Source organism: Ornithorhynchus anatinus, chromosome 8 (genome assembly GCF_004115215.2).
Source record: "Ornithorhynchus anatinus isolate Pmale09 chromosome 8, mOrnAna1.pri.v4, whole genome shotgun sequence".
NCBI classification, from domain to species: Eukaryota; Metazoa; Chordata; class Mammalia; order Monotremata; family Ornithorhynchidae; genus Ornithorhynchus; species Ornithorhynchus anatinus.
In genome coordinates this window covers 19,073,002-19,098,853 of record NC_041735.1, presented here as the reverse complement: position 1 = coordinate 19,098,853, position 25,852 = coordinate 19,073,002, and the positions used below count along the sequence as shown (strand labels likewise).

The following is a 25,852-nucleotide window of genomic DNA, read 5'->3' as shown; positions in this document are numbered from 1 at the left end:
GCAGAGAGAAAAGATTAGAACCCAGATCCTCTGAATCCCAGGCCTATAGTCTTTCCGTCAGGCCACGCTAGTTGTTTTGCATGTTGTAATTCTCCTTCTCACTCTGCCCTCACAGTCCGCACCAAAGCCAAAGTCTGTCACTACCGCATCTCCAAGGCTCCTGATGGGGGTCTCTACATCCAGAAAGGGCAGGTCTTTCCCAGCCTGGAGGAGCTGCTTGCCTTCTACAAAGCAAATTGGAAAATCATTCAGAATCCCTTGCTTAAACCCTGCATCCCAGAGGTGAGTTTCTCTGAGCTCCATCCCCCTTCTCCGGTCCTATCGGGGCATCTAGTAAATGTGGTATTTGCTAAACTCTTATGAGGGGCCATATAATGTACTATGTGCTAGATACAGATTAATCAGAATGGACACAGTCCCTGTCCCACATGCAGCTCATAGTCTAAATAGGTGGAAGAACAGGCATTTAATCCGTATTTTACAGAAAGGAAACTGAGGCACAAAGACGTTAAAAGACTCACCTCAGGTCACATGGCAAACAAGTGTCAGACCTGGGTTTAGAACCCAGGTCCTCTGATTACTAGCCCATGGGTTTTTTTGTTGGTTTTTATCAAAAAAAATATGGTATTTAAGTGCTAACTATAGGCCAAGCTCTGGGGAAGACAAAAGCTAATTAGGTTGGACATAGTACAGGTCCCATGGGGCTCATATTCTTAATCCCCATTTTACAGATAAGGTAACAGAGACACAGAGGAAGTGAAATGACTTGTCCAAGGTCACACAGCAGACACGGGGCAGAGCCTGGATTAAAACCCAAGTCCTTCTGACTCCCAGAGCTGTGCTCTATCCATTAGGCAGTACTGCTTCTCACTGCTGCCTTTCCAACTAAGGCATCTGTTTGTCTGAAAGGGTACTTGCATGCTTTTCTGGTTTGAGTTGAAACACATCTCTGTTCTGCATCCAACAGAACCTCCTGTTTGTATTTTAATTTTACTTTGAGGGGGAGTAAAGGAATGGCTGGGAGCTCCAATTGGCCCCTCCCCTCCCCAGTCAGGAGTGTGGAGGATGTGAATTTTTCTCTCAATACATTTCTCCTCCCTTCTCTGCTACAGCTGCCAGCGGTATTTCGGCATTCCTCCTCCAAGCACTCTCCTCCCCATTAACTTTCCAGATTTCCAGCAGTTTCAATGGCAGGGGGACTGCAGGTCCTTGCCATGGGCAGCTGGGTAGGCTTAAGGTCTGATACAAAGGCAAATGTAAGTTCTCTAGACTGTGTAAGTTCATTGTGGGCAGAGAAGGTGTCTACCAACTCTGTTATACCATACTCTCCCAAGCGGTTAGTTCAGTGGTCTGCATTCAGAAAGCACTCAATAAACACCATTGATGATGATGACGTTGATGATACTAACTCCTCGGGTGAAATGGCTGCAGGTCCCTCCTTTACTCCTGAGATCAACGCTTCTCAGCGGCCCTGCCCAACTTATTTCATCCTGGGGCCTTTCATCAAGTCTCTTCCAAAGCAGTGAGAGAGTTTCTGGAAGTGGAGTTGAGACGAGCTAACATATTGCAAGATACCTGCCTTAGCATTCATACATTTATTCATTCAATCGTATTTATTGAGCACTTACTGTGTTCAGAGTACTGTACTAAGCGCTTGGAAAGTACAATTGAACTACAGAGACAATCCCTACCCAACAACAGGCTCACAGTCTAGCAAAGAGACTGTCTTCTTTTGGAGGAATTGGACATCAGGAACCTGAACTTTCAGTGGGTCATTGATTTATTTTTCCTGTGACATTCACCGAATGTCATTCTATCACTATGATTTGGACCATCTCAGTCCAGTTGTACACTTGTGTTTTACGGGCAGTCCCAGCATCAGTACTGTCTGCCTGCCCTCCCGTGAGCCTGGATTCCTTTCCATCAGTGTTAGAGATAGGAAACGCTGGGATATTGTTTTCACATTATTACTTCCGTTCGGATGAGCAGCATTATCTACCGACAGATATTGAGTTTACACAAGTGTTAAAATCATTTCTAGATATTCTTGGCTAGGAAACTGGAAGATCAATGAGAAGAATAATATAGTTCGCCTTGTCATTTGAGCACAGGATGAGCAAAGAGGAAGGAAATGCTATTACTAACCCAAGATCTGCCCCTGACCTGCTAGGTGACAGATGAATTATTAAATGGATGAATATCAACACCAGTTAAGCAGGAATAACAATACCTATCTTCCTCCCAAAGAGGTGATGTGCAGTAATTACTGTTCATAAAACATCATGAGAGCCACCACTGGAAGGTGTTATTTAAAGTCTGAAACATTATTTTCCCTTTTTCCAGTAAATCCTGTTTCAGCCCACTGGAAGTTGATTATTTTTTAAATCATTTGGACACTTTTCCTTCTTCAGTCTTCCTGGAGAACAGGAAATGGCCCCACCAGAAGAAAGGCTGAGTGTTCCTGGTGTAAAAAATCCCTCCTGAAGCAGTTAGTCCTTGTCTCTCACTTGAAGTTAGAAAGACTTGCTACTTTGGTTTCTGCCAAAGCATTTCCATAGTGCATGGCTCACTTGCTCTTGAGAGGTGGTTTAGTGATTAGAATCAGCTGGGGGCCTTTGAAGTCCAAACAGTTATTGCTAGTGGAGTTTCCTCTGCTCCAAGGTCAAACATCCCATTCCTTCTGGGAACTTCTGGCTCCTTCTCTTTCCTAATCCACGTGTGTTCAGCAGCCTTTCCTGGAAGCTTGAAACTTGGGAAATTGTAGGGTTTTGTTTGTTTATTTGTTTGTTTTTATGGTATCTGTTAAGTGCATACTACGCGCCAGGCACTATACTAAGAACTGAGGTGGATACAAGATAATCGGGTTGGACACAGTCCCTGTCCAGCACAGGGCTCACAGTTCTTAATCCCCATTTTACAGATGAAGTAATGAAGGCACAGAGAAGTCACAAAGCAGACATGTGGCAGAGCCGGAATTAGAACCTAGTTCCTTCTGACTCTCAGGACCGTGCTCTATCCACTAGGCCATGCTGCTTCTCACAACTTTTCTAAAATGTACTCTATTATGTACTTTTCCAAGCACTTAGTAGGGTGTTCTGCACATATAAGTGCTCAAATACCACTGATGGATCGTTTGATTAATTTCCTCAGATTGCTTCTCTCTGAACACGCTACTGTGCCTTAGTGATCAAGCTAAAATTAATGAGAAACAATTGTGTTCTTTCCCTTTCCTCATCCACCTTCTCTTGGCCTATGTTTCCGGTTGGGTTTGGGCGGTATCTCTTTCTTTGCGCCTCTGTATTTCTATCCCTGCAGAGGCCTCCCGAACGGGATGAATGGGAACGACCTCGATCCGAGTTTGCCCTCCGGAGAAAACTTGGAGAAGGATATTTTGGAGAGGTGTGGGAAGGACTGTGGCTGAACATGGTGCCGGTAGCCATCAAGATCATAAAGCAAGGTAATTGTGACTAATGAAGGAAGAGAGAGCAGACCGACTCTGTGGCTTCTCTTTTCACCCCCCTATTTTAAAAGTCTGATATATGTGGAATTGTCCCCCATCACGTAAGTCTCAACCTAGTTGAGGAAGTAATTCAGGCACACTAAGGTGTTTGCTATTTCACCTTCTCTAAAGTTGCCCAAGTCACCTACTTGTCCACTTGCATTCTTATAAAAATCAAAAGACAGCCTGAATTCAGAGTTACAAGGTTTCCTCTCTTCCTCCTGTGGAATCAATGATGTGATGATTTGATCCTAGAACTTAGTGTTCAGAACAGTCATCATCAACAACAATAATAATGGTGATGTGATAATGACATTGATTAAGCACTTGCTCTGTGATAAGTGCTTGGGCAGATGCAAAATTACAAGGTGACACAGTCTCTGTTCTAAACGTCAAGGGATTCACAATATACTTTACTCTCATTTTATAGATGAAGGTTCATGAGGTCCAGAGAGGTTAATGATTTACCCAAGAGTTGGGACTAGAACCCAGGGCTCCTGACTCCCAGATTGATGCTCTTTCCAGTAGGCTAAACTGCCTCTCAAAAGTTATCCCCATAAGCTTGGAGATATCCTTCACTCAATCAATATTCCTAAAAATGGAGAGGTTCTGTTGCTTCACCCATTCTCTCTCAATCCGTATGCCTTACTGAATACCCTCAGACTCATTTTTGTCGAAACTAGAAAGCACCTCCCTCTGTGTTTAAGGAAGGGACTGCAACAATTTGGCTTTCAAAGTACAGTTGTGCAGACTCACAAATGAGAGGTTACTCTCATACTCTGCTGACACCAGGGAAAGAAGAGGAAGAACACTGGCAGAATTTTAATCTCTTGCTCTGAAACTAAAAAACACCATCCCTTAGCACACGAGGTTCGCATCGGGTGAGCTGCCCTGGTGTGACAGAGAGAAGGAAACCAGCAGACAGTACATTTGCAGCTCCGTGGGTAGAGAGAGACTGGAGCCATTTCCTGCTCCTGATTCTGAGTATAAGATCTGCAACAGAAAGACACTACAAAGTGGAATGTCAAACCAGGCAAAATTGGATTCCATCTCACGAGAGGGCATATAATGAGAGGAAACTTCCCTTCAAGGAGACCCATGAGAGTCTCTCACAAGCACATCCTCTAGACTATACGCTCCCTGATGGAAGGGAACTGTCAACTAACTCTATTGTACTGTAATCTTCCAAGGCTCTGAGCACCATAAACGCTTATTAAATAACCACTGATTGATGGACTGATTGATCCTCTCTCCCGCAGCGGACATGAGGCTCGATGACTTCACCAAAGAGATTCAGAACCTAAAGAGCCTGAAACACGAGAAGCTCATCAGGCTGCATGCAGTCTGCTCCATCGGGGAGCCTGTGTACATCGTCACAGAACTCATGAGGAAAGGAAACCTCCAGAACTACCTCAACAGTCAGTACCTCTCAGCCCCTGGAGATTGTAGTCAGCCTGAGATATGGCCTTATAAACTCCAAGCCCAGAGATTTGCATTGCTTCTCTTCACCTCCAGCCATTGTCTTGTTCATTCATTCAGCTGCATTTAAGGAGTGGTTACTGTGTGCAGAGCACTGTACTAAGTGTTTGGAAAGTACCATTCAGCAAAATAGAGACAATCCCTACCCAAAACCAGGCTCACAGTCTAAAATAGTCTAGTGGGCCCTCCTCTCACCATCCCAGTCATCCTCACCTCTTCTTGTTCTGATTTCATCAGATTTAAAGAGCCCCCTCCCACACTGGACCCACCCACCTAAATTCCCATGAAAAACTTTACAAAGGAGTTCTAGAAAGTCAGCACAGAATAACTGTAGGGTGTGTTGAAGTACTTTCTATGTGCCAGGAATCGTGGTAAACACTGAGGTGGACATATTGGACATAGTCTTTGTCCTATGTGGGGCTCAAGGTCTAAGGGTGAGGGAGAACAGGCATTGAATTCCCATTTTACAGATGAGGAAATTGAGACACAGAGAAGTCAAGTGACTTGTCCAAGGTCCCACACTTGGAGATTGGAAGACCCAGGATTAAAACCCAGGTCTCCTGACTCCCAGTTCTGTGCTATTGCCTGATTTTTTTTTTTCACTGGGGCCACGCTGATTGCTTCTGAGCCTGTGGGGCAGTGATTATTTTCATGACCACTTTAGAAGACACCATCTTTGGAGTAGGGCCCAAAGCAAAGCCAAGAAAAGCAGCTGCATCTGTCCCAGACTAAGACTGCAAAGAATCTAGACCATCCATTCCAGCAGGGAGGAGGACATAAGGCCTTCCCCTCCTAATCCTGAAGTTGAGGTCTTTGGAGATTCATTCATTCATTCATTCAATAGTATTTATTAAGCGCTTACTATGTGCACAGCACTGAACTAAGCACTTGGAATGTACAATTAGGCAACAGACAGAGAAAATCCCTGCTCAATGATGGGCTCACAGTCCATTTGGGGGAGAGAGATGGCAGAGCAAAACAGAACAAAACAAAAACAAGAAAACATTATCACGATAAATAGAATCAAGGGGATGTACACCTCATTAACAAAATAAATAGGGTAATAAATAATATATACAAAAGAGCACAGTGCTGGGGGGAGGGGAAAGGGGAGGAGCAGAGGGTGGAGGGGGAGCAGAGGGAAGACCTCTTGGAGGATGGAGAATAGGGGCCACCTGAGGATTGCAGATGCCTTCCTGAACACTTTTCAAGACCCTATCAAAGTTCAGTGAATATTAAATAATAATCATAGTAATAATCTCTCAGCCTCGGTTTCCCCACCTTCGTAATGGCCATAATGACACATATTTACTGGGCAGGGGCGTGATGGGACTTAATTAGGAAACAAGTACTAAACTCCATGATGATGCTTCCCTGTTGCACAAGTAATTACGTATTTTAAGTGAAATATGATCTGAATTTGAGCAGTCCTCTTTTCCACCCAAGGCTAGGTCAATTCTAAACTGAGATCCCGCATGCTTAGGCACATGAAACACCCTGCCGGTCGGATTGCTTTGGGGCTGCCACCATGGGGCCAGAAACTTTCTGCGAAGCCAGCTCCAGTGTCGCTGCCGGCTGGCAGAGAAGTTGCAGATCTGAAAACTTAGGGACCTTGTCACCTTCTAGAGTAGAGGAGGTAGAGAGGTCAACTTTTTATTCTTAGTGCGGAGGGCTAAAAAGAAATTTGGGGGGGGGGTGTTCGGGGAGAGGAAGGGGACAGACTTCAAAGTGCCAGTATGTCACCTTTTGGATTTCTTCAACCCTGATCGGAAACTCGGGTGTCAGAGGCCCACGATGAGTGAGGCTGGGTATCCAGCTCAAAAAGAGTTGTCACCGCCCACCGTGGAGTTAGTACCTGTGAGTCACTGGAGTCCATTTAGACAGAAGCACAATATTGCTGTTTTCTTTCTGCTTCCTCCACGCTCCTGAGTTTTCACGACTTTCTGTATACAGTCAGTGACTTTGACTGATGGACAAAGAGATTCTCATTCAGCGGGGAAATGTCTTGACCTGGAAACAATGAACTTCTTTTCCTAACCTTGCTGAATCAGTTCTGCTGCCACCCGAAGCTGGGAGAACAGGCTTCTGGGAGTTGAGGAAGGAAATCTCATCCTGATTCAGCTTCTCCACGGGAGATTCCCCACTGCTGCCTAACCCTAAGACTCAAGCAGGATTCATTATTCAGAGAGCTGCCCGTCACGGTTTATAGCACTTCTCCCCTTAGAGAAAACTCCCAGTGATTGGGGTGATCCTTAATGGAACTCCTCTCCCTTAACAGAATCTAAGTCTCTAGGTGGAATCTGTCTACATGGAAATGGCACAATAAGGCTTTCTTAATTGCATTTTAGAAAGACATCTTGCTTTCTTGTCTGCCCAGTGGAAAACCTATTCATTCAATCAGGGTTATTTATTGAGCACTTATCGTGTGCAGAGCACTGTACTGAGTGCTTGGGAGTGTAAAACACAACAGAGTTGGTAGATCCGTTTCCTGCCCACAACGATCTGAACTCCAGTAAGCCAAGAGATTCTTATCTGAACCAAGGCTACTTCAGTAAACAAGCCAAATTTGGCACCAGCTTGTCTGAGGCAGACAAACCCAATTTTATTGAGCTTTCCAAACTTTTAATTATCCCTGCTGCTCTGGGTGTAAATTAGTTAAGATAATCAGTGTGCAGTAGGCCCTGCCATCTTGCTGTCACTCACTGTTCATTCATTCAATCGTATTTATTGAGAACTTACTTTGTGCAGAGCACTGTAATGAGCACTTGGAAAATACAATTCAGCGATAAAGAGAGGCAATCCCTGTCCACTCCAGACTTACAGCAGAGGACCCTCTTAAATAATCGATGCTCAGAGTGGGGTGTGAGCTAAGTTCCCTTCTGGAAGCAGGGAGGAGAATAAAGCTGCTTGGGTGATTATAATGGACTCACAAGATTGGCATTCTGGCCTGAGAGTAGAACCATCTACTTCCTCGGTGTTGCTTCCTTCTACCGGAGTTGCTGGCTCCATTCAGGCTTCCGGGGGAGTTACTTCAGCTACATGGAGAGCAGCCGGGCTCTCATCCATCCTGCCATTCCCCATCCCCAAGTGACCCAATAATTAAGCCAAGCCCCTTGAGGACCAGGGACCCTGTCTAATTCTCACTCACACATCCTTCCCCAGTGCTTAGTACAGTTCCTTGCAAACAGCAGAAACAGCATGGCCTAGTGGAAAGTGCACGGGCCTGGGAGTCAGAGGACCTGGGTTCTAATGCCAGCTCTGCCACATTCCTGCTGTGTGACCTTGGGCAAGTCACTTAACTTCTCTCTGCCTCAGTTCCCTCATCTGCAAAATGAAGATTCAATATCAGTTCTCCCTACTACTTAGACTGTGAGCCCTATGTGGTACTTGATTATGTTATTGTACCCAGCGCTTAGTATAGTGTTTTGGTACATAGAAAGCACTTAACCAATACCATTATTATTGGTGGTATTAGTATTCAAGAGTAAGCCCTTAATAAATACTATTTTAACCAAGCAACACTACAGTGTAGCATAGTGACACCTTCTCCATGTGCGGGCCAGAGTGGCGACCTTCATCCCCCCACCCCAGTCCCCTGATGGTAGCCTGCTTTTCCTGCCAAAATAAGAAAAGTCACACGCAGTAAGTGTATCACATAGGCTAGGCAGAGACTGGCATGTCAACCCTACTTCCCAAACCCAGATGGCCTTTAAAGCACTTCAGGGAAGTGACATTCTATCTTCCCCCTCAACTTTACAGGTCCAGAAGGGAAAACCCTGAGTCTGATTCACTTGATGAGTATTGCCTGCCAAGTGGTGGAGGGTATGACGTACCTGGAGGAGAAACACATCGTGCACCGCGATCTGGCAGCCAGAAACATCCTGGTGGGAGACGATCTTACTTGCAAGATTGCAGACTTCGGCCTGGCGAGGCTTCTCAAGGTCAGCCTGGGGATATCATTTTAAAACAATCAATCGAGCAATGGTATTTATTGAGCGTTTGTGCAGAGCACTGTACTAACTGCATGGGAGAGTGCAGTGCAACATTTGACACGGATATCTTTTGCAATCACGGTCAACCCTCGATTATCCAGACTGAGGGAAGAGTGTCTGGGAGACTATTAAGCAATAGATAATACCAACCAAGGGTCATTCAGCAATCAGTCATATTTACTGAGCTCCTTTCGTGTGCAGTACACGAAAGAGAACAATAGAGGTAGTAGACAGTTTCTGCCCTTGAGGAACTTGAATCTAGCAGAGAAGACGGACACTAAAATAAATTATAGAAAAGATGATGAAGGAAAGTGGATTGACAGGTGAGTGCTAAAGTGATAGGTTATGTAGAAAAGTGTTAAAGGTGGCTGTTAGTACAGAAGTGCATAATTGATACCAAAGTCCCGAGTAGGTAGTTTTGGGTATAATACCAGGAGACGGACTCTTGGAAATGATTTCAGGAGAGTTTTAAAGATGGCAGGGAGCTATGGTCTCATGGATATAAGAGGAGATGGAGTTTGAAGCAAGAGGAAGGGTATGAGTAAAGAGCCAGCGTGGGGAGAGATGAAATGAGGCATAGTGAGCAGGTCAGCCTGAGAAGAATGATGCATATAAATTGGGATGTAATAGGAGGAGAAGATTGATAATTAGTGAGGAGGAAGCTGATTGGGTTTCTTAAAATCAGTGGATAGTTGCTGCTCGATGCGGAGGGCAGTGGATATCCATTGACGGTTAATGAGGAATGGGGAGAAGCATGCAGCATAAAGTTTTAGAAAAATGAACTGGGCAGGAGAGTAAAATATGGCCTGGAGAGGAGAGAGGCTGGAGCCAGAGAGGCCAGTGAGGAAGCTGGTATATTAGTCAAGTTGAGCTGTGACAAACTTCTAAACCCGGGTGGTGACTGTACAGATGAGGAGGAGAAGGCAGATCCTGGAAATGTTGTGGAGGAAGAACCATTAGGATTTCGTGATGTCCTGAATGTGGAAATTGAACGTCCCGAATGTGGAAATTGAAAGAGGGGATGGAGCAAAGAGTAAATGCTAAGATAGCAAATTGGAGAGTCCGGGAGGATGCTGGTATTGTCAACTGATGGTAAAGTTAGCTGAAGTAAGGGGCTTGGGGGGGAAGATGAGGAGTTACATTTTGGACATATTGAACTAGAGGTTTTAGTGGAAAATCCATGTAGAGGAAATTGCAACACCTTCAAGAGGCCTTTCCTGACTAAGCCTTCATTTCCCTATTCCCTCTCCTTTCTGTGTTGCTTTTGCACTTGGATCTGTATCTTTTAAAAACTTGATATTCTCCCCACCCTCAGGGCCACAGCAATCAGGTACATATCCACAATTTATTTTCATGTCTGTCTCCCTCTTTAGACTATAAGTCACTGTGGCAGGGAACGTGTCTGCCACCTCTGTTATATTGTACTTTCCAAGCTCTTAGTACAGTCCTCTTTACACAGCAAGTGCTCAATAAATAGAATTGATTTGTCCAGGTCTCATTCCTCCTACCTTCCTGCAGGGTTTCTGTAATGGGATGGGGATGATGATGAGAAAGGGAGGTCACGTGGATTGACCTGTCCCTAGGATGACTCATTTTCCAGTTGTTCTTTAGGATGATATTTACTCTACAAGCAGCAGCACCAAAATCCCAGTGAAATGGACAGCCCCCGAGGCAGCAAACTACCGGATTTACTCCCAGAAATCAGATGTCTGGTCCTTTGGGATTCTCCTCTATGAAGTTTTCACTTTTGGGCAGTGCCCATATGAAGGTAAGATATCCTACCATCTCCCCCTGCCCCCCAAGCCCCTCAACTTCTTTTCGCTCCTCCTGTGTTTCCCTGACAGCTTGGCTCCACCGGGGCTGAAGATCTGGAAGACTCCTAGAAGTCTGTGGGCTGGATAGCTCTAACAAAGTGACTCTCTAGGTTGAATTTCCTTGGTCCAAAGTTTCTACTAAGTTCAGTGGAGTAACAGTCCCAGTTCCAGGCAGTGTCGAACAGTTTGGGAAACCACTGCTGACCACTGTTGATGATGTCTGCCTCCCCTCCTCTATGCTGTACGCTTGTTGTGAGCCCGGAATGTCACTGTTTATTGTTGTATTCTACAGTCCCATGTGCTTAGTACAGTGCTCTGCACAGCGTGGCTTAGTGGAAAGAGCAAGGGCTTGAGAGTAAGAGGTCATGGATTCTAGGCTCGGCTTCTCCACTTGTCAGCTGACTTTGGGCAAGTCACTTCACTTCTCTATGCCTCAGTTACCTCATCTGTCAAATGGGGATTAAGACTGTGAGGTCCACGTGGGACCACCTGACTACCTTGGATCAACTCCAGTGCTTAGAACAGTGCTTGGCACATAGTAAGCGCTTAACAAATACCATAATTATTATTAATAAGATTGAAGAAATAGGAGTATAGGCTTTGGCTGGATGGGCAATTGGAGTCTAGACTCTAAACTTGTTATAGGCAAGGAATGTTCTGTTAATTCTTTGTACTCTCCCAAGGACATAGGACAGTGCTCTGCACAGAGTAAGTGCTCAATAAATACCATTGATTGATTGACTTTATAACTTTTGGTCATTTTAATTTATTTTGCTTTTGCTTCTGGTTTGAGCTTGGATTGCCCCTCAGCCACATTCCCAAGCAATAAATAGGCCAGTATCTACATCCCTCCTCAGAAACCCAGCCAACTCTCTGAGAAAATATTTCCATTAAAAAAGGATTCCCTTTTCATTACCACCAAGTCTATATGGACATGGGCTCTGCTCTCTGCAGACAGGCTCCTGCATGGGGTTCAAATCCTCTGAATGAACCATCCAGAATGGGATTTGGCATTATTTGGGGAATTTCACTTCATTCTGGGGAATGTGACTTTATAGAGAACGTGATGGGGGGGAAATCCATTTGAGGAACTTCTTGCGATTTCAATGGAGGAGATGGATTTTAACTCTAGACTGTAAGATTTTTTTTTTAATGGCATTTGTTAAGCGCTTATTATGAGTCAGGCACCGTTCTAAGCACTGGGGTAGATACAAGCTAATCAGGTTGAAAAATGTTCATGTAATAATAATAATAATTATTATAGTATTTGTTAAGCGCTTACTATGTGCAGAGCACTGTTCTAAGCACTGGGGTAGATACAGGATAATCAGATTGTCCCACATTGGGCTCACATTTTTTTAATACCCATTTTTGCACCTGAGGTAACTGAGGCACAGAGAAGTTAAGTGACTTGCCCAAGTTCACACAGCAGAAAAGTGGTGGAGCTGGGATTAGAACCCATGACCTCTGACTCCCAAGCCCAGGCACTTTCCACTAAGCCACACTCGGCTCACAGCTTTGCTCCCCATTTTACAGAGGAGGCAACTGAGGCACAGAGGAGTTAAATGACTTCCCAAGGTCACAAAACAGACCAATGGCAGAGCCAGAATTAGAACCCAAGTCTTCTGACTCACCTAGCCATGCTGCCTCATCCAGTGGGCAGGGAACATGTCTAGAGAAGCAGGAAAGTGGAAAGAGCCCAGACTTGAGAGTCAGAGGACGTGGGTTCTAATACCAGCTCCCCCACTTTGTTGTGTGACCTTGGACAAGTCACTTCATTTCTCTGTGCCTCAGTTACCTCATCTGCTTAATGGGGATTAAAAAATGTGAGCCCTACGTGGGGCAATCTGATTACCCTGTATCTACCCCAGCATTTAGTGCTAGGCACATAGTAAGTGCTTAACAAATATCATTATTATTTCTAATGCTCTTATATTGTACTCTCCCAATCATTTAATATAGTGCTCTGTGCAGAGTAAGCACTCAATAAATGCCACTGATTGATTGATTGAGAGAGGTGCCGTTGCTTCAGTGGAGTTTCTCTTCCAGGGATGACAAACCAAGAGACTATCCATCAGATAACAAGGGGCTACCGCCTACCCCGCCCCAACACCTGCTCTCCCGAAGTCTACGTCATCATGCTGGAGTGCTGGAAGGCCAATGCCGAAGAACGGCCCACCTTCTTCACCCTGAGAGAGAAGCTCAACTCCATCTACAGACGAGTGTATCACTCGTTCACATGACGAGAGGTGCTCGTCCCATTCCCGGACTTCCTGTGAGGCAGAGGACCTTAGTTCACTCCCGGAGCAGAATTACAGTGGGCCTTGGACTGTTCTCATTCTCGTGGTCTGACCCATCCCTGTGGTTTGATGGAATCTCATGGGTTACACCTGACTTCTGTGGTCCATGCCCAGAGAGCTCTTAGAGAGGATAGAGCTGGTCTCCCCTCCCATTTGTTGTGGAGAGAGGTCTTGCTTCCGATCACCTGGGGCACGTTGCTTCCAGGAGATTACATCATGTAAATACTGTATAGAAAAGATCTAAGCTGCTGTAGATATAAGAGAACCCGCAGATCGTGGCAAGAAGTTCACTCATGTGCATGTCCAGGTAGCTAACTTGCTGTTTTTCTGAGTCCAAACAATTCCCCAAAATTCAGATGTGTAGATATACCTGGCCTTCATATTCAAAGATGTCGCTACAGATGGTGAACTTTCTTCATATGAATGGATGTGACTGAAAAGATGGAAGCATAACCAGAGTCAGGCATAGCGTACAGCATTTGTGGGCCTCATGGGTCATTCTTTGCCTTTGCTCTTTCGCAGCACCTGGTGCTGTTTTCGTTTCTACCTTCTAGTGCAGACATTTAGGTTTCTGGAAGCCTCTGCTCAGAAAGAGCCATCCCCGCTCTTGATTGTTGCGTGCCAGGGTGGTCTGTGCTCTGCCATTTACCAAAAACGATTGTCTCCCCAAGGTTCACTGCTACTATTTTGCACCATTTCAGGTGGAGGTGATTCAACAGCTTAATTACTCAGTGAGATAGGTCTGTTGCTTTTCCAGCTACCGGGCTATTGATCTATCTGCCTGTGTACCCACCTATTATGATATTTAGAGAGATATTTTTTACTTCTGATGAAACTACTAAAGTTCAGTCATACACAATTGTCAGGGTTTTATCATTTGAAGCATGCTATTTCACTGTGGGAGGAATGTCATTTGGACTTTCATTTTGTCAAAAACCACTACAGTTTCACTGAAGAGGCGAGAAACTATTTAAAATTTACCAGGAAAGTCTACAGAAGAACAAAGCATGTTGGCTACTGAATGGGGCAGATTTTTTAAAATAAAATAACTGTAAATTATTTAATGAATCAAATAAGGTTGCTATTTGTGGTCATTTGTGTTCTAAGGGTTAAAACCACTGTGGGAATGAAGAATGGGGTTGGTAGGGGAGGCTGAATCTTCCCTTGTCTAATGTAAACTCTGTCATCTTTTCCCCTCCCCTATGATTTGGATGGTCCCCTCTGAGCAATGTTCTCCTGCCTTTGTTTTTGAGAACTCTTAGAGGATGATGCCTGAAGGAAGGAAAATGCTCAGTGAAGCTAGTGCCCATATTTATTTTAAAATGTTATCAACCTGAAAGCTTCCCTTTCCTGTCTGAAAAAGCAGCGTGGCCTCGTTGAAAGAGCACAGGATAGGAGTCTCGAGGACCTGCATTCTAATTCTGCCTCTGCCTCTTGCCTGATGCATGACCTTGTGCAAATCACTTAACTTCTCTTTGTCTCTGTTTCCTCATCTCTAAAATGGGTTAAAATATCGTTCTCCCTCACCTTTAGGCTATGGGACAAGGACTGATTGTATTGGTTCTACCGCAGGACTTAACTATTATTATCATTATTATTACTATCAATAATAGCAATCTGCAGGTAACTCGAAGAAATCGTGATAGGTTAAGAGTCAGTATTACGTTGTCAAATTCATTCTTACTAATCAACTCATTTTATGATAGAGTAATAACTCTGCTAAATATAGGGGAAGCCACAGTTATAATCCACATGGGCATTAACAGGAATTTTAATTGTGGCCTTCAGAACTAGGAAAAATGGTTCAGATCTCACCAGTTATATGGGAGTTAGGCTACAGGCAGACTGGAGAAGGGTTATCAGTGGTTAGGCAGGGTCTATCTTAGTCAGAAGGACCTGGGTTCTAATCCCGTCTGCCTTTTGTCTGTTGTGTGACCTTGGACAAGTCACTTAACTTTTCTGTGGCTCGGTTCCCTCATCTGTAAAATGGGGATTAAGACTGTGAACTCCATGTGGGACAGGGACTGTGTCCAACCCAATTTGCGTATATCACCCCAGAGCTTAGTACAGTGTCTGGCACATAGTAAGCACTTAACCAATACCACAATTATTATTACGATTATCAGTTGCCATTACTAGGGAGCTGAAGGGAGATGTTTCTGGATCTGCTATGTTTGTGTGTTTAACAGTAACCTCTGTTAGACTTGGGGGCTGGAACCTGCATCAGGCTCATGAAGTTCACAGGGACTAAAAGTGAGAAGTCAGGAAATGGGAACTTGGAAGATCAGGGCAGAATACAATGGGCTCTTGTACAGCGCTCTGCACACAGTAAGCTCTCGACAAATACCCTTGATTGATTGATCTCGATCTATTGTGGAAGTAGTCAGAAAACAACAGGGTAGAGTTCACTAAAGTCTAGGCCACGGAAGTCTTTCTGGGAAGGAAACAAAGGTGTGGCTGTCCTGAGCAAAAGTTTCTAAAGGGAAGAGAGACAAGGAGACAAAAGAGAAAACTTCTTCAGGCACTGCAAACATTCAGCATAAAAACACAGCAAGGAACAGCCTTTTTATGTGCACACTGTGGCTGAAACTGTAGATCCCTCACTGGCCTTTTTAGCAACCCTTATAGGTGAGCTTCACTGACAGTAGAATCGTCTTCAAATACAAAACATAAATATATATCTATACATGCATATATAGGTATATATATGTGGGTGGGTGGGTGAATGTGTATTTATATATGTGTGTATGTATATATGGGTGTGTAGGCAGACTGTACTAACATGAAATAATAATGATAGTATTTGTTAAGCGCTCACTATGTGTCAAGCACTGTTCTAAGTACTGGGATAATGGTGGTATTTATTAAGTGCTTACTATGTGCCAAACACTATTCTAAGCACTGGGGTAGTTGCAAGGTAATCAGGTTGTCCCACGTGGGGCTCATAGTCTTAATCCCTATTTTACAGATGAGGTAACTGAAGCACAGAGAAGTTAAATGACTTGCCCAAGGTCACACTGCAGACAAGCGGCGGAGTCAGGATTAGAGTGAGAATAGATTGGTGAAGTGAGCAGCCTCAGTAACTACAGTAAAAATCAAATAAAAGTGACTTGAAGGTGATTAATATTAGTTTTAATAATAACTGTAGTATTTGTTAAGCACTTACGTATCAGGCAGAACAGGTACTTAATTCTCATTTTACAGATAAGAAAATTAAGGCCCAGAAAAGTTAAGTAACTTGCCCAAGGTCACACAGCAGGCAAGTGGTGGAGCCAGGATTAGAATCCAGGTTCTCTGACTCCTAGCCCTGCGCTCTCGCCATTAGGCCACACTGCTTCTCAAGGATGGTAGTCTCTCTCAGATCTCCATCTCCCACGAGAGGTTTAGGTAATGGAAACAAACGTTTTCTGACTGCCAGAACTCTTCAACTTTAGATCAGGTCACAGGGAATTCCTCATACGGTTTGGAATGGTCAAGTGTGGTTAGTAGGTCTAACTTCCCACCTGAAGTTAAAGAGATAGTCAAGATCATGCGATCATAAAATAATAGTTACCTTGGAACCTCACCTAATCTACTCCTTTAGCTCCAGGCAGAGGAATGACTAAAGCACCCTGGACTGAACATCTATTCTTCTTTTAAAGATCTCAAGAGACGCAGTCTCCTCAATTTCTGGTTAGCCTAGTCCAGTGGTTTGTTAACCCAATGGCCAAGAAATTCTTCTTCATTCCCACCTGAACTCTTTCCATCTTTCGTTGAGGTAGTTAAGTGCTTACTATGTGCCAGGTATTGTTGTAAGGAACAGATAGATGTTCATCAAGTTGGAAACAGTCCCTGTCCCACACAGTCTAAGTAGTAGGGAAAGCAGGTAACGAATCCTTATGTTACAAATGAAGAAACTGAGGCACAGGGAAGTTGTGACCGGCCCAAAGTCGCACAGCCGGTAAGTGGAGGAGCCAGGATTAGAACCTAGCTCCTCTGACCCTCAGGCCCAAGTTCCTTCCACACTACTGCTTATTTGGCTCTCTGTGGACAAGGGAAGAATTGGTCAGCATCTTCCTCATAAAGATCTTTCATATGTTTGATGGCTTTTAAGATACTTGTCGGTCTTCTTTAAGCAAAGCAACTCAATTCTTTTTAACCTTTCCTCCTTGCAGCTATTTTCAATCCCTTTAATCATTTTTGTTGTTCTTCTCTATAACCACTTCAGCTGCTTTTCCCTTGTAAAAGGGTGGTGACCAAAACTAGACCTAATACTTCAATGAGAACTTGAGAGTGCAGACCTCATCAGAAAGATGCAGTATTCTGGTGGCTTTTTTTAATAGTGGCATTACATATTCGACATCAATTCAGTTTGTGGTTGGCTATGAGTCCCCTAAGACTTTTTCTACCGTGCTTGTGGCTGGCCAGCTTTCTCTTTGTCTATTAGTTTTTAATTCCCAATAGCTACTGCCTTGGATTTATGCCTTTTGAATTGCATCCAGTTTCATAGGACCATTTTTCTAGTGGGTTAAGGGCTCTATGAATTGTATCTCTACCGTCCAAGTAACAACCCTGTCCTGTTAACATGACTGGTACATGTGAAACACACACACACACACACACAAAAATATATCTCCTTTGTTTTCAAAGAAGACGCCACTGACTGAAGTTCACCTCTGAATGTGTGACTGAAAAAGCCAATTTGGAATCCAAAGTCCCGTCCACACTGGACACACGGAAAGGTTGCTCCTTCTTGTGGTTTTGTGATTAGTGTTTGGAGTGCCTGGCACTGTTTTCTCCTGTGAAGAACACAGTATTCTTGCTTCCATCCTAGTCAGTAATAAAGATATTGAACTCACAAGGTCCCTTATATCTCTGTTTCTCAGCTCCTCCCAGCGATTGTTTCTGCACTGCTTGCTTTGACAGCATGGTATCCTAGGACTAAGCTGAAACTCCACCCATAAAAACTGGTAAGCGATAAAGGCCAGCAATACAGAAAGGAAGAATCACTGCCCTTTCAGGCTTTGCACCCCCAAGCCATTTGGCTTTCTGCCGTGGTGTAGAAGCCTCCCACAAGTCAATTAGATATGGATCTGCCTGTTTCCACCCCAAGTTGGGGAGTGTTTGCATCCCATGCGGGGATGAGGGGATGACTTGGTGTGTGGGTGGGAAGATGACCTGATCCTTGTTGTATAGGGGCAGAAAACAACTGGGCTGTTAAAATTAACATGAAGTTGCAGCCTCCTGAAGTGTAAACAACTGCAAACAGAAAACAACCAGATTACTGTTCCATCAGAGCCAGTTTGACAGGGTGGGGAGAGGAGAGTTTAGTGAGTCAAACAATTGCACTGGCAAGGAGTTCCTCTCCTTAGCCCTCTCCCCTTGCCAATACTCTCCCCAAATTAGATGAGGCTCCAGTTTGAGCCCAATAAAGCAACCAGAGCTCTCTGAGTATAACAGATTTACTTGGGACCCCCAAATGTGTGGAACTGACTCTGAAGTTACTCCCTTAAACCATGCTCAGATAAAAATCCACTTTTCAGTCTCCTTCCAAAGCAGGGTCAGGGAGAGGAATTTGTTTGGGTTTCAAGAAGAAAAGCAACCCAGGGACTCAAATGTGAGCATTTCCTTAGCATGTGTTTTAGCAGATGGCCAGCTCTGGAGAAAATCAATTTGTTTGAGCCAGAGATAGCATTCTGCTATGTCGCTTCAAGTCTTCCTGAGTTTCAAGTGTGACGATCGGGTTTAAAGCTAAATATATGCTATTCACACTGCTGATGCTACCCTTGGGGCCCAGAGTTCATTCCATTTTCAGTGAATATTGACTTTAGGCTTATTTCTTTCACAGTGGTGTAACAAGCTACATATAGTCCTTTTGGATTGCAGTGAAGACAAAAAAAGATTGTATTTTGTGTCAGTGAATCATATGGCTCTGCTATAGTCCCCCAATTGACTTAACACTTCTGTTCACTCTGAGGGCTTCTGAATGATATGTGTTAGGAATACCAAGCTTCATGCATATGCAGCATTTTTTAAATTGAAGTCCCTTTAGTGATGGAAGTTTGCTTAGGACTGATGACCTAGGGGTGGTATAGATGAACCTTACTGTCCCTCTCCTTACAGCAGCACCTGTTCTGAATATTTTGAAGTATCAATCTGCCTCATATTCAAAGATGACACTACTGAGCTTGTGTCTGAAAAGACCTATGTGAAACTGAGGGTGTCTTATTTCACATTCTGTGCATGTAAAGCTCGTCTCTGCCGTGTTTACATGATCGGCCTTCTGCAGCTACATGTGCTGCCATTTACAGTGGATGTGGTTAAATCTGCTTTTTGGAATCCAATCTCCCTTAATGGTGTCTTCATAGCCCCAGTGCTCCGTCCTAGGTCCTGGCCCAAGCCCACTTCTGCAACTCTTAGGTGAGGAAAGTTTGACTGAATATTGGTTTCATATGATTTGTTTGAATTTTAACACACAAGAATGATGTTGCAATCCTAACTGTGGTTGGATTTTACCATGACACATTAAGGCATGAGCACAAGAAAGAATAAGTTTATTATTTGTATCCCATCCTATGATATGATTCGAGCTGAACTTAAATAATCACCCCGGGGGTGGAGAGGACAGGTTCATTTTTCCAAGGCCAAATCAGCCACCCTCTTGGGTAAGTTCTTTATCTCAGTATCGGCCAGTAGGAGCCAAAGTCAGTGATATTTTCTTCTGATGTGGAAACTCTTCTAGTGTACTGCAGTTCGACAAAACATCTCCCTGACCAATATAATGCTTAGTGAGGGGCAGGATGATAAACGGGTAACAGTTCTGGCTGGTACATCTTTTCCAGGAGAAGAATACTGAAGAAGCAGAATTGACATGGAATTGTTTTTCATAGTATTCTTCTGAACTCTCCAGAGACAATAAAAGTTTCTTTGTTGTTTAAAGGCCAGTATCTCTTCCAAGTTTGTGGTGTCTCTTGAAAGGAGCAGGATGGGCGAGAGTGTGCTTTGAAAATTAAAAGCTTATTGTAGTTGATGACTAAGGCACATTGGGAAGAGGTATTGAGATGGCTTTGAATTCTTAAAATTGGCAGACTCGATCTCCAGAAACTCCAAAAAAATCTGGGGAAGGTAGATCAGGCTACCCCTGTCTGTTTATCTAAACCCACCCAGGGAAACCCATCTCTGAATTCAGATTTCAGTGTAGGTGACAAGTTTACAAAAAAGACCCATAAAGAGGCATTAGCTTCATGGTACCAGATTTCAAAAGGAAATAAGGAGTCTTACTTTTCAATCTTTGGCTGCCCTCTAGTGCCTCCTTAACAAATGGAATTACCATACAGAAAGTTTCTAAGGATGAAAATTTCCTTGAGGGAGATGGCCTTCTAATCCATGGTATCATTGATTTGTATGCATTCAACTGACCCAACCTACAGAATCCTGGTTTGGTGATGGTTCTTTTTAAAGCAATCTCCAGGAATGGGAAAATAATAAGACCATAAGAAATGCCTTTACTGGATGAGATCAGTGATTTGCTGAATCCATTAGTTTGTCTCTGGTAATAGATATGATACTTGGAGGAATTGAGTAATGGTTGCTCTCTTAAACGGTTATCTCTCTTAAAGGGATGACCCATTTAAAACTCTAATTTAACCCTCTGGTAATACATTATGAACCTAATCACCGCTGTATTTAACCAAGCCCATTTGGAACCTCCTGATACTTTCTGCCTGCACAATTTCCTGTGGTTACAAATTCCATATGATCACCAGCTTCCGGGCAAGTCTCCTTTCATTTGTTTTGAACCTACCACCCTCAAGCTGCAGTGGGTGACCTCTTATCTTTTTGCTCTGGGATTTGATGAACAGCAATTCCATTTCCCCCCTATCTCAGCTCTTCCAGATTTTGTAAACTGTAATGAGGTCCCTTCTCCCTTCACTACCTAGACCAATGAGTCCTTTTGGACTATTTTCATAGGAAAATTTCTCCATCCTCCTGATCAACTTGATTACCCTTCTTTGTTCCTTTCCAAGCCCCAGGATAACCTTTCCAAGAAGTGGTAATGAGAATTTACAAATTATTCTAGATGTGGGGACAACATGGCTTTAGCATCAAAACTGTTTCTTTTGAAATCTACAACCTCCCTCAAAAGCAAGTTCCACAATATTGTCATCAAGTCAATTAGTGCTTCCTTATGCCCAGCTGAACTGTCTCCTATTATAATTCAACTTTATTTGTTCTTGTTGAATCCTCTTTTTATGGTATTTATTAAGCACTTACCATGTGCTAGACATTCTACTAAGCATGTAGATACAACCCAATCAGGTTGGATACAGATGAGGCAAATAAGGCACAGAAAAATTAAGTGATTTGCCCAAGGTTGCAGAGCAGACAAGAGGTGGAGCTGGGATTAGAACTCAGGTCCTTTGGCTCCCAGGCCCATGTTCTATCCATTAGGCCATGCTGCTTCTCAAGTTGTTTCCTCTGTGAATAAGAAGAACAAAGGGAAAATATCTTCCTCATAATATTATTTATTCATACATATACCTTGTCATTAATGGAGATTGCTTTTTGGGATAATGCTCCAACAACAAAACCACTAGATGTTATAAAGGTAAATTCTTGCTTTTTCCTGGAGACTACCCCAATTTTCAATGGGATCAAGCTCCTTTGCAAAACTAAATTCAGCAAATACTCATCTATTCCCAGAAATTCAGAGCTGCAGGCAAATCAACGTCTATCTAGGCATTTACTGTGACCTTCATGGTTACTGATTGTACTATTCACGGGATTCTCCACACATGAAAGCCCCATGAATATGGAACTTGAATCATAAAAACAATGGCCCAAGATGTCACCTTGAATGGTTAAAACTGCTTCATCATCATGGTCTTGGTCATCATCAACAATAGCACCTACTGTGTGCAAAATACTGCACTAGGTGCTTGGGAGACTACAGGTGAGAGTACAGTAGGAGTCAAATGTATGGATCTTGCCCTTCAGAGTTAACAATTCAGTGGGGGAGAAAGACATTCAAAGGTTGGGAAATAATAATGTTGGCATTTGTTAAGTGCTTACTATGTGCAGAGCACTGTTCTAAGTGCTGGGGTAGATACAAGGCAATCAGGTTGTCCCACATGAGGCTCACAGTCTTAATCCCCATTTTACAGATGAGGCCCAGAGAAGTTAAGTGACTTGCTTACAGTCACACAGCTGACAAATGGCAGAGCTGAGATTTGAACCCATGATCTCTGACTCCCAAGCCTGGACTCTTTCCACAGAGCCACGCTGCTTCTCTATTGGAAGGAAATAAATCGGAAAGAGCTGTTGTTGATTGAAAGAGTTGTTGATTGGAAGTTGATTGGAAAGAGGAAAAAAAATGGAGATTCAGCCTGTAGGAGCCAGGGCATGTGAAGATGAATGATCGAGTAAGTAAGTGAATAAATAATCAGATTACAGCTAAGGGTGGTTGTAGTTACTAAGTGCTGTGAGTTGCGGATGCTTCCTGGAGGAAGTGGGATGTTGTAGAGAGCAATGGTCTGGTAGATTTGATGGAGGAGGGAGTTCCAGGATGGAGAAAGGGAGTGGGCAATAGGTCAGTTGCAGAAGAGTTGAGCAAGAACACGTAAGAACATAAAAATATAAATTTTACTGACTCAAACTAATCTTGCATCTACCACAGAGTTTAGTATCTTCCTTACATAGTAAGTACCTAACAAATATCACTAGCAATATTGCTGTTATTAGCAGTAGTAGCTGCAATATTAAGATGTATTTGAAACTGTCTCCCATTTGAGAAACTTAGAGTCCAAGAGGGAAGGCAAAGAAAAAGCCAATTGATGAATACCATATATAGCTCATAGAAATTGATAATCATATTTATTGAGTGCTTACTGTGTGCAGAGCACTATGTGTTTAGTAGAGTACAGTATAATATGGAGCTTACAATTTAGAGGGGGAGACAGTCATTTAAATCAATCACAGATATGTACATATGTGCTGTGGAGTTGGGGATGGGTTGAATAAAGGCTACAAATCCAAGTTCGAGGGCTATTCAGAAGGGAGAGGGAATAGGAAAAATGCGGGCTTAGTCGGGGTGATCTCTTGAGGAGGTGTGATTTTAATAAAACTCTGAAAGTGGGCAGAGTGATGGTCTCTTGTATATGAAGCGGGAGGGAGTTTCAGGTCAGAGGCAGGATGGGGACAAGTGGTCAGTGGTGAGATAGATGAGAGTGAAGTTAGTGAGTAGGTTGGCTTTAGAGGAGCAAAGTTAGTATGCTGGATTATGGTATGAAATTGGAAAAAAGATTTAAAAATAATAAACATGTTAGTCTAAATAAATCCATGACAAAAAAACCCAATATAATTACATAGGGTGGCCTAATTAACGACTTAATCAGGATCAGGGACTTGCTTTTAGAAGAGGGGGGCCATGGTTTGACAAGGTGGGTCAGAAAGGACCCCATTTTTTCCAGAAATGCCCAATCCTCAGTTTTCTTAGGGCTCTCAAAATACTGGGAGGCAACTCTGCAACAGTCATAGAATTAGGCCCTGAGGATTGGGTACACCCAGCACTTCCTGGGTCTAGTCTGGCTCATCAACCTTCTTCCGTGTTAGGATTTCCTCTGATCAATTTGTCACAGTGGATCTCTTTGGTAAAGCCCCAAAATGGGAAAAAAAAGAGGTTTAAAAACCCCAACGTTTTCACATTTCTATTTTCAGCTCTCCTGTCTACTGAGGGGATGGAATTATCGTTGTTGCTTTTGGGAAAGTGTAGACTGAAAGCCCTCTAGACTGTAAGATCACTGTGGGCAGGGAATGTGGTTGTTATATTGTTATATTTTACTCTCCCAAGCACTTAGTACAGCGCTCTGCACACAGTAAGTGATCAATAAATACAATTGACTGACTGGCTAACCAACTTGATGACTCCTTTCCCGTCTTTCCCAGGCACTGGTAAAGTTCGTTCCCTTGTTGGCCAAGTCTCTTGGACTCGGTTGCCTCTTCCATTTCATTCCCATCAGTCCTCTAAGCCAACCTGACCATCCATCCTGGTTTAGCCACGATAATCCCAGATTTTTGTAGAACATTTTGAACGGTTTTAGAAAAATATCCAAATGTCATGGAACTGGGATGGTCCCAACTGCATTAGTCAGCCTATCTGATCCCCAACTGCTCTTACTCAATTTAAATCCTTGGATTTTCACATCCCTACTGACACCTCCTCGGCACCTGCTCAGTCAAGGAAAACAGTAAGCAGAGTCGTGAGAGCATGCATTTGTGGAATGAGAGAAGAGGGGAGAAAATCCCTAAAGGATGTGCAGAAGCAGTGTAGCCTAGTGGCTACAGCACTGGCCTGGGAGCAGAGGACCTGGGTCCTAATTCTGGCTCTGCCACTTGTCTGCTGTGTGACCTTGGGCGAGTCCATTAACTTCTCTGTGCTTCAGTTATCTCTTCTGTAAAATGGGGATTAAGACTGTGAGTCCCAAGTGGGACATGGACTGTATCCAACCTGATTAACTTGAGTGTTTAGTACAATGTCTGGTACATAGAAAGCTCTTAATAACTACCTTTAAAAAAAGGCAGAAATGGGACAGAACGTCCAGAGTGTCTACCATTTGCATTCTATGAGTGGCTGTTTCCTAAGGCTCTTTCCGACAAACTGAAAAACCCGAAACACTTGCAGGATCCAAACTCGCAAAATAGTTACCCGACACCTACAGCGTTCTTCATGAAGCAATGTCGCTAACTGAGAACATCGAAGTAATGACATCCTTTCTTTAAGGTGACCGGTGTATGTCCTTTATAATATAATTCATTCAACTTGGGGTCCAAATCTTTGATCTTTCATTGACTCGAGCAAGTCAACCTCGTAGTACCTCACCTAAATAATGTGGACGGTGACATCCCCTGTGGTTTTTGCCAGAAGGTAAATAATAAAAACATCACAGTCTTTTTCCAACAGAAGATGCTATATAAGTATTAAAGAGTAAGTTGCCGCACCCCGCATGGGACAAGGAACGAGCACAGCCGGTTTAGAAAACTGGGTTTTGTGCAGTGAATCCTATAAAGGCCTCACGGTATCCGCCACTAAAGGAAGAGGTGCTGAGAGATGAAAGAGAAGAGATTTGGCTTAGAAAAGCAGAAATGGCAAGTTCCTGAGACAGATGGATACGGGTAAACTGTTCCTGGTGATTTGGCTTATGGAAAAGAAGGCTCTAGCATCTGAACCGGCAACACAAAGGAAAGAGGATGGGTTTATCAAGCTGTCAGTCTTTAGTAGTGCCTCTCCTGTGTGATTCACCCAAGCCGGGGCGGGGTGTGTTTGTGTGTGTGTATGTGTGTGTGCGCGTGCACACATGCATGAGAGCAGGTATCTTGGCTGATCAAGGGGCTAAATTGTGCAAAACATATTTTCCGAAGCTCTTTCTGTGTGTGCAGTTGGCAAGGTGAGTTATCATGAGTCACAGCAAAATGATGACTCTTGGAGTTTCCTACTCCAAATTTCCCAGACACCGATTTACCAGTAACCCAAGTAGTCCTTCAACTTGAGTTACCTAACATCTGAAATTACAAACTCAGCATTCTATTCTCTTTTTGCTCCCATTTTCTTCCCTTGAAATTTTACTGGTGTGCCTCTTCTTTTAGCATCTTCAGCTTTCCCTTCTGCTCTTCTTCCCTCCCTTCCCGACTACTGGATTTCAGTGAATCTTGAAGGCGCAAGCTTGCGTGTCTGTGAGTTTGCTTGTGTGTGTATGGGTTGGGCAGAGGAGAGGCCGGGTTGGATTGGGTAGT

General features: G+C 43.6%; 1 protein-coding gene across 2 annotated transcripts in view; it reads left to right on the top strand.

Annotated features, from left to right (window-relative positions):
* Positions 1-14,198, top strand: part of SRMS (src-related kinase lacking C-terminal regulatory tyrosine and N-terminal myristylation sites) — a 35,784-nt gene extending 21,586 nt beyond the window's left edge. Inside the window, exons 5-10 of one of the 2 annotated variants that reach the window (XM_029070810.2) lie at positions 116-282; positions 3,316-3,457; positions 4,759-4,917; positions 8,738-8,919; positions 10,582-10,738; positions 12,834-14,198. In XM_029070810.2, the coding sequence (XP_028926643.1) occupies positions 116-282; positions 3,316-3,457; positions 4,759-4,917; positions 8,738-8,919; positions 10,582-10,738; positions 12,834-13,027 (1,001 nt within the window). In that variant the 3' untranslated portion in view covers positions 13,028-14,198. Of the gene's footprint in view, positions 1-115; positions 283-3,315; positions 3,458-4,758; positions 4,918-8,737; positions 8,920-10,570; positions 10,739-12,833 lie in introns of those variants that run through there. The other variant, XM_029070814.1, reaches the window with a different exon arrangement.
* The last annotated feature ends 11,654 nt before the right edge of the window (positions 14,199-25,852 follow it).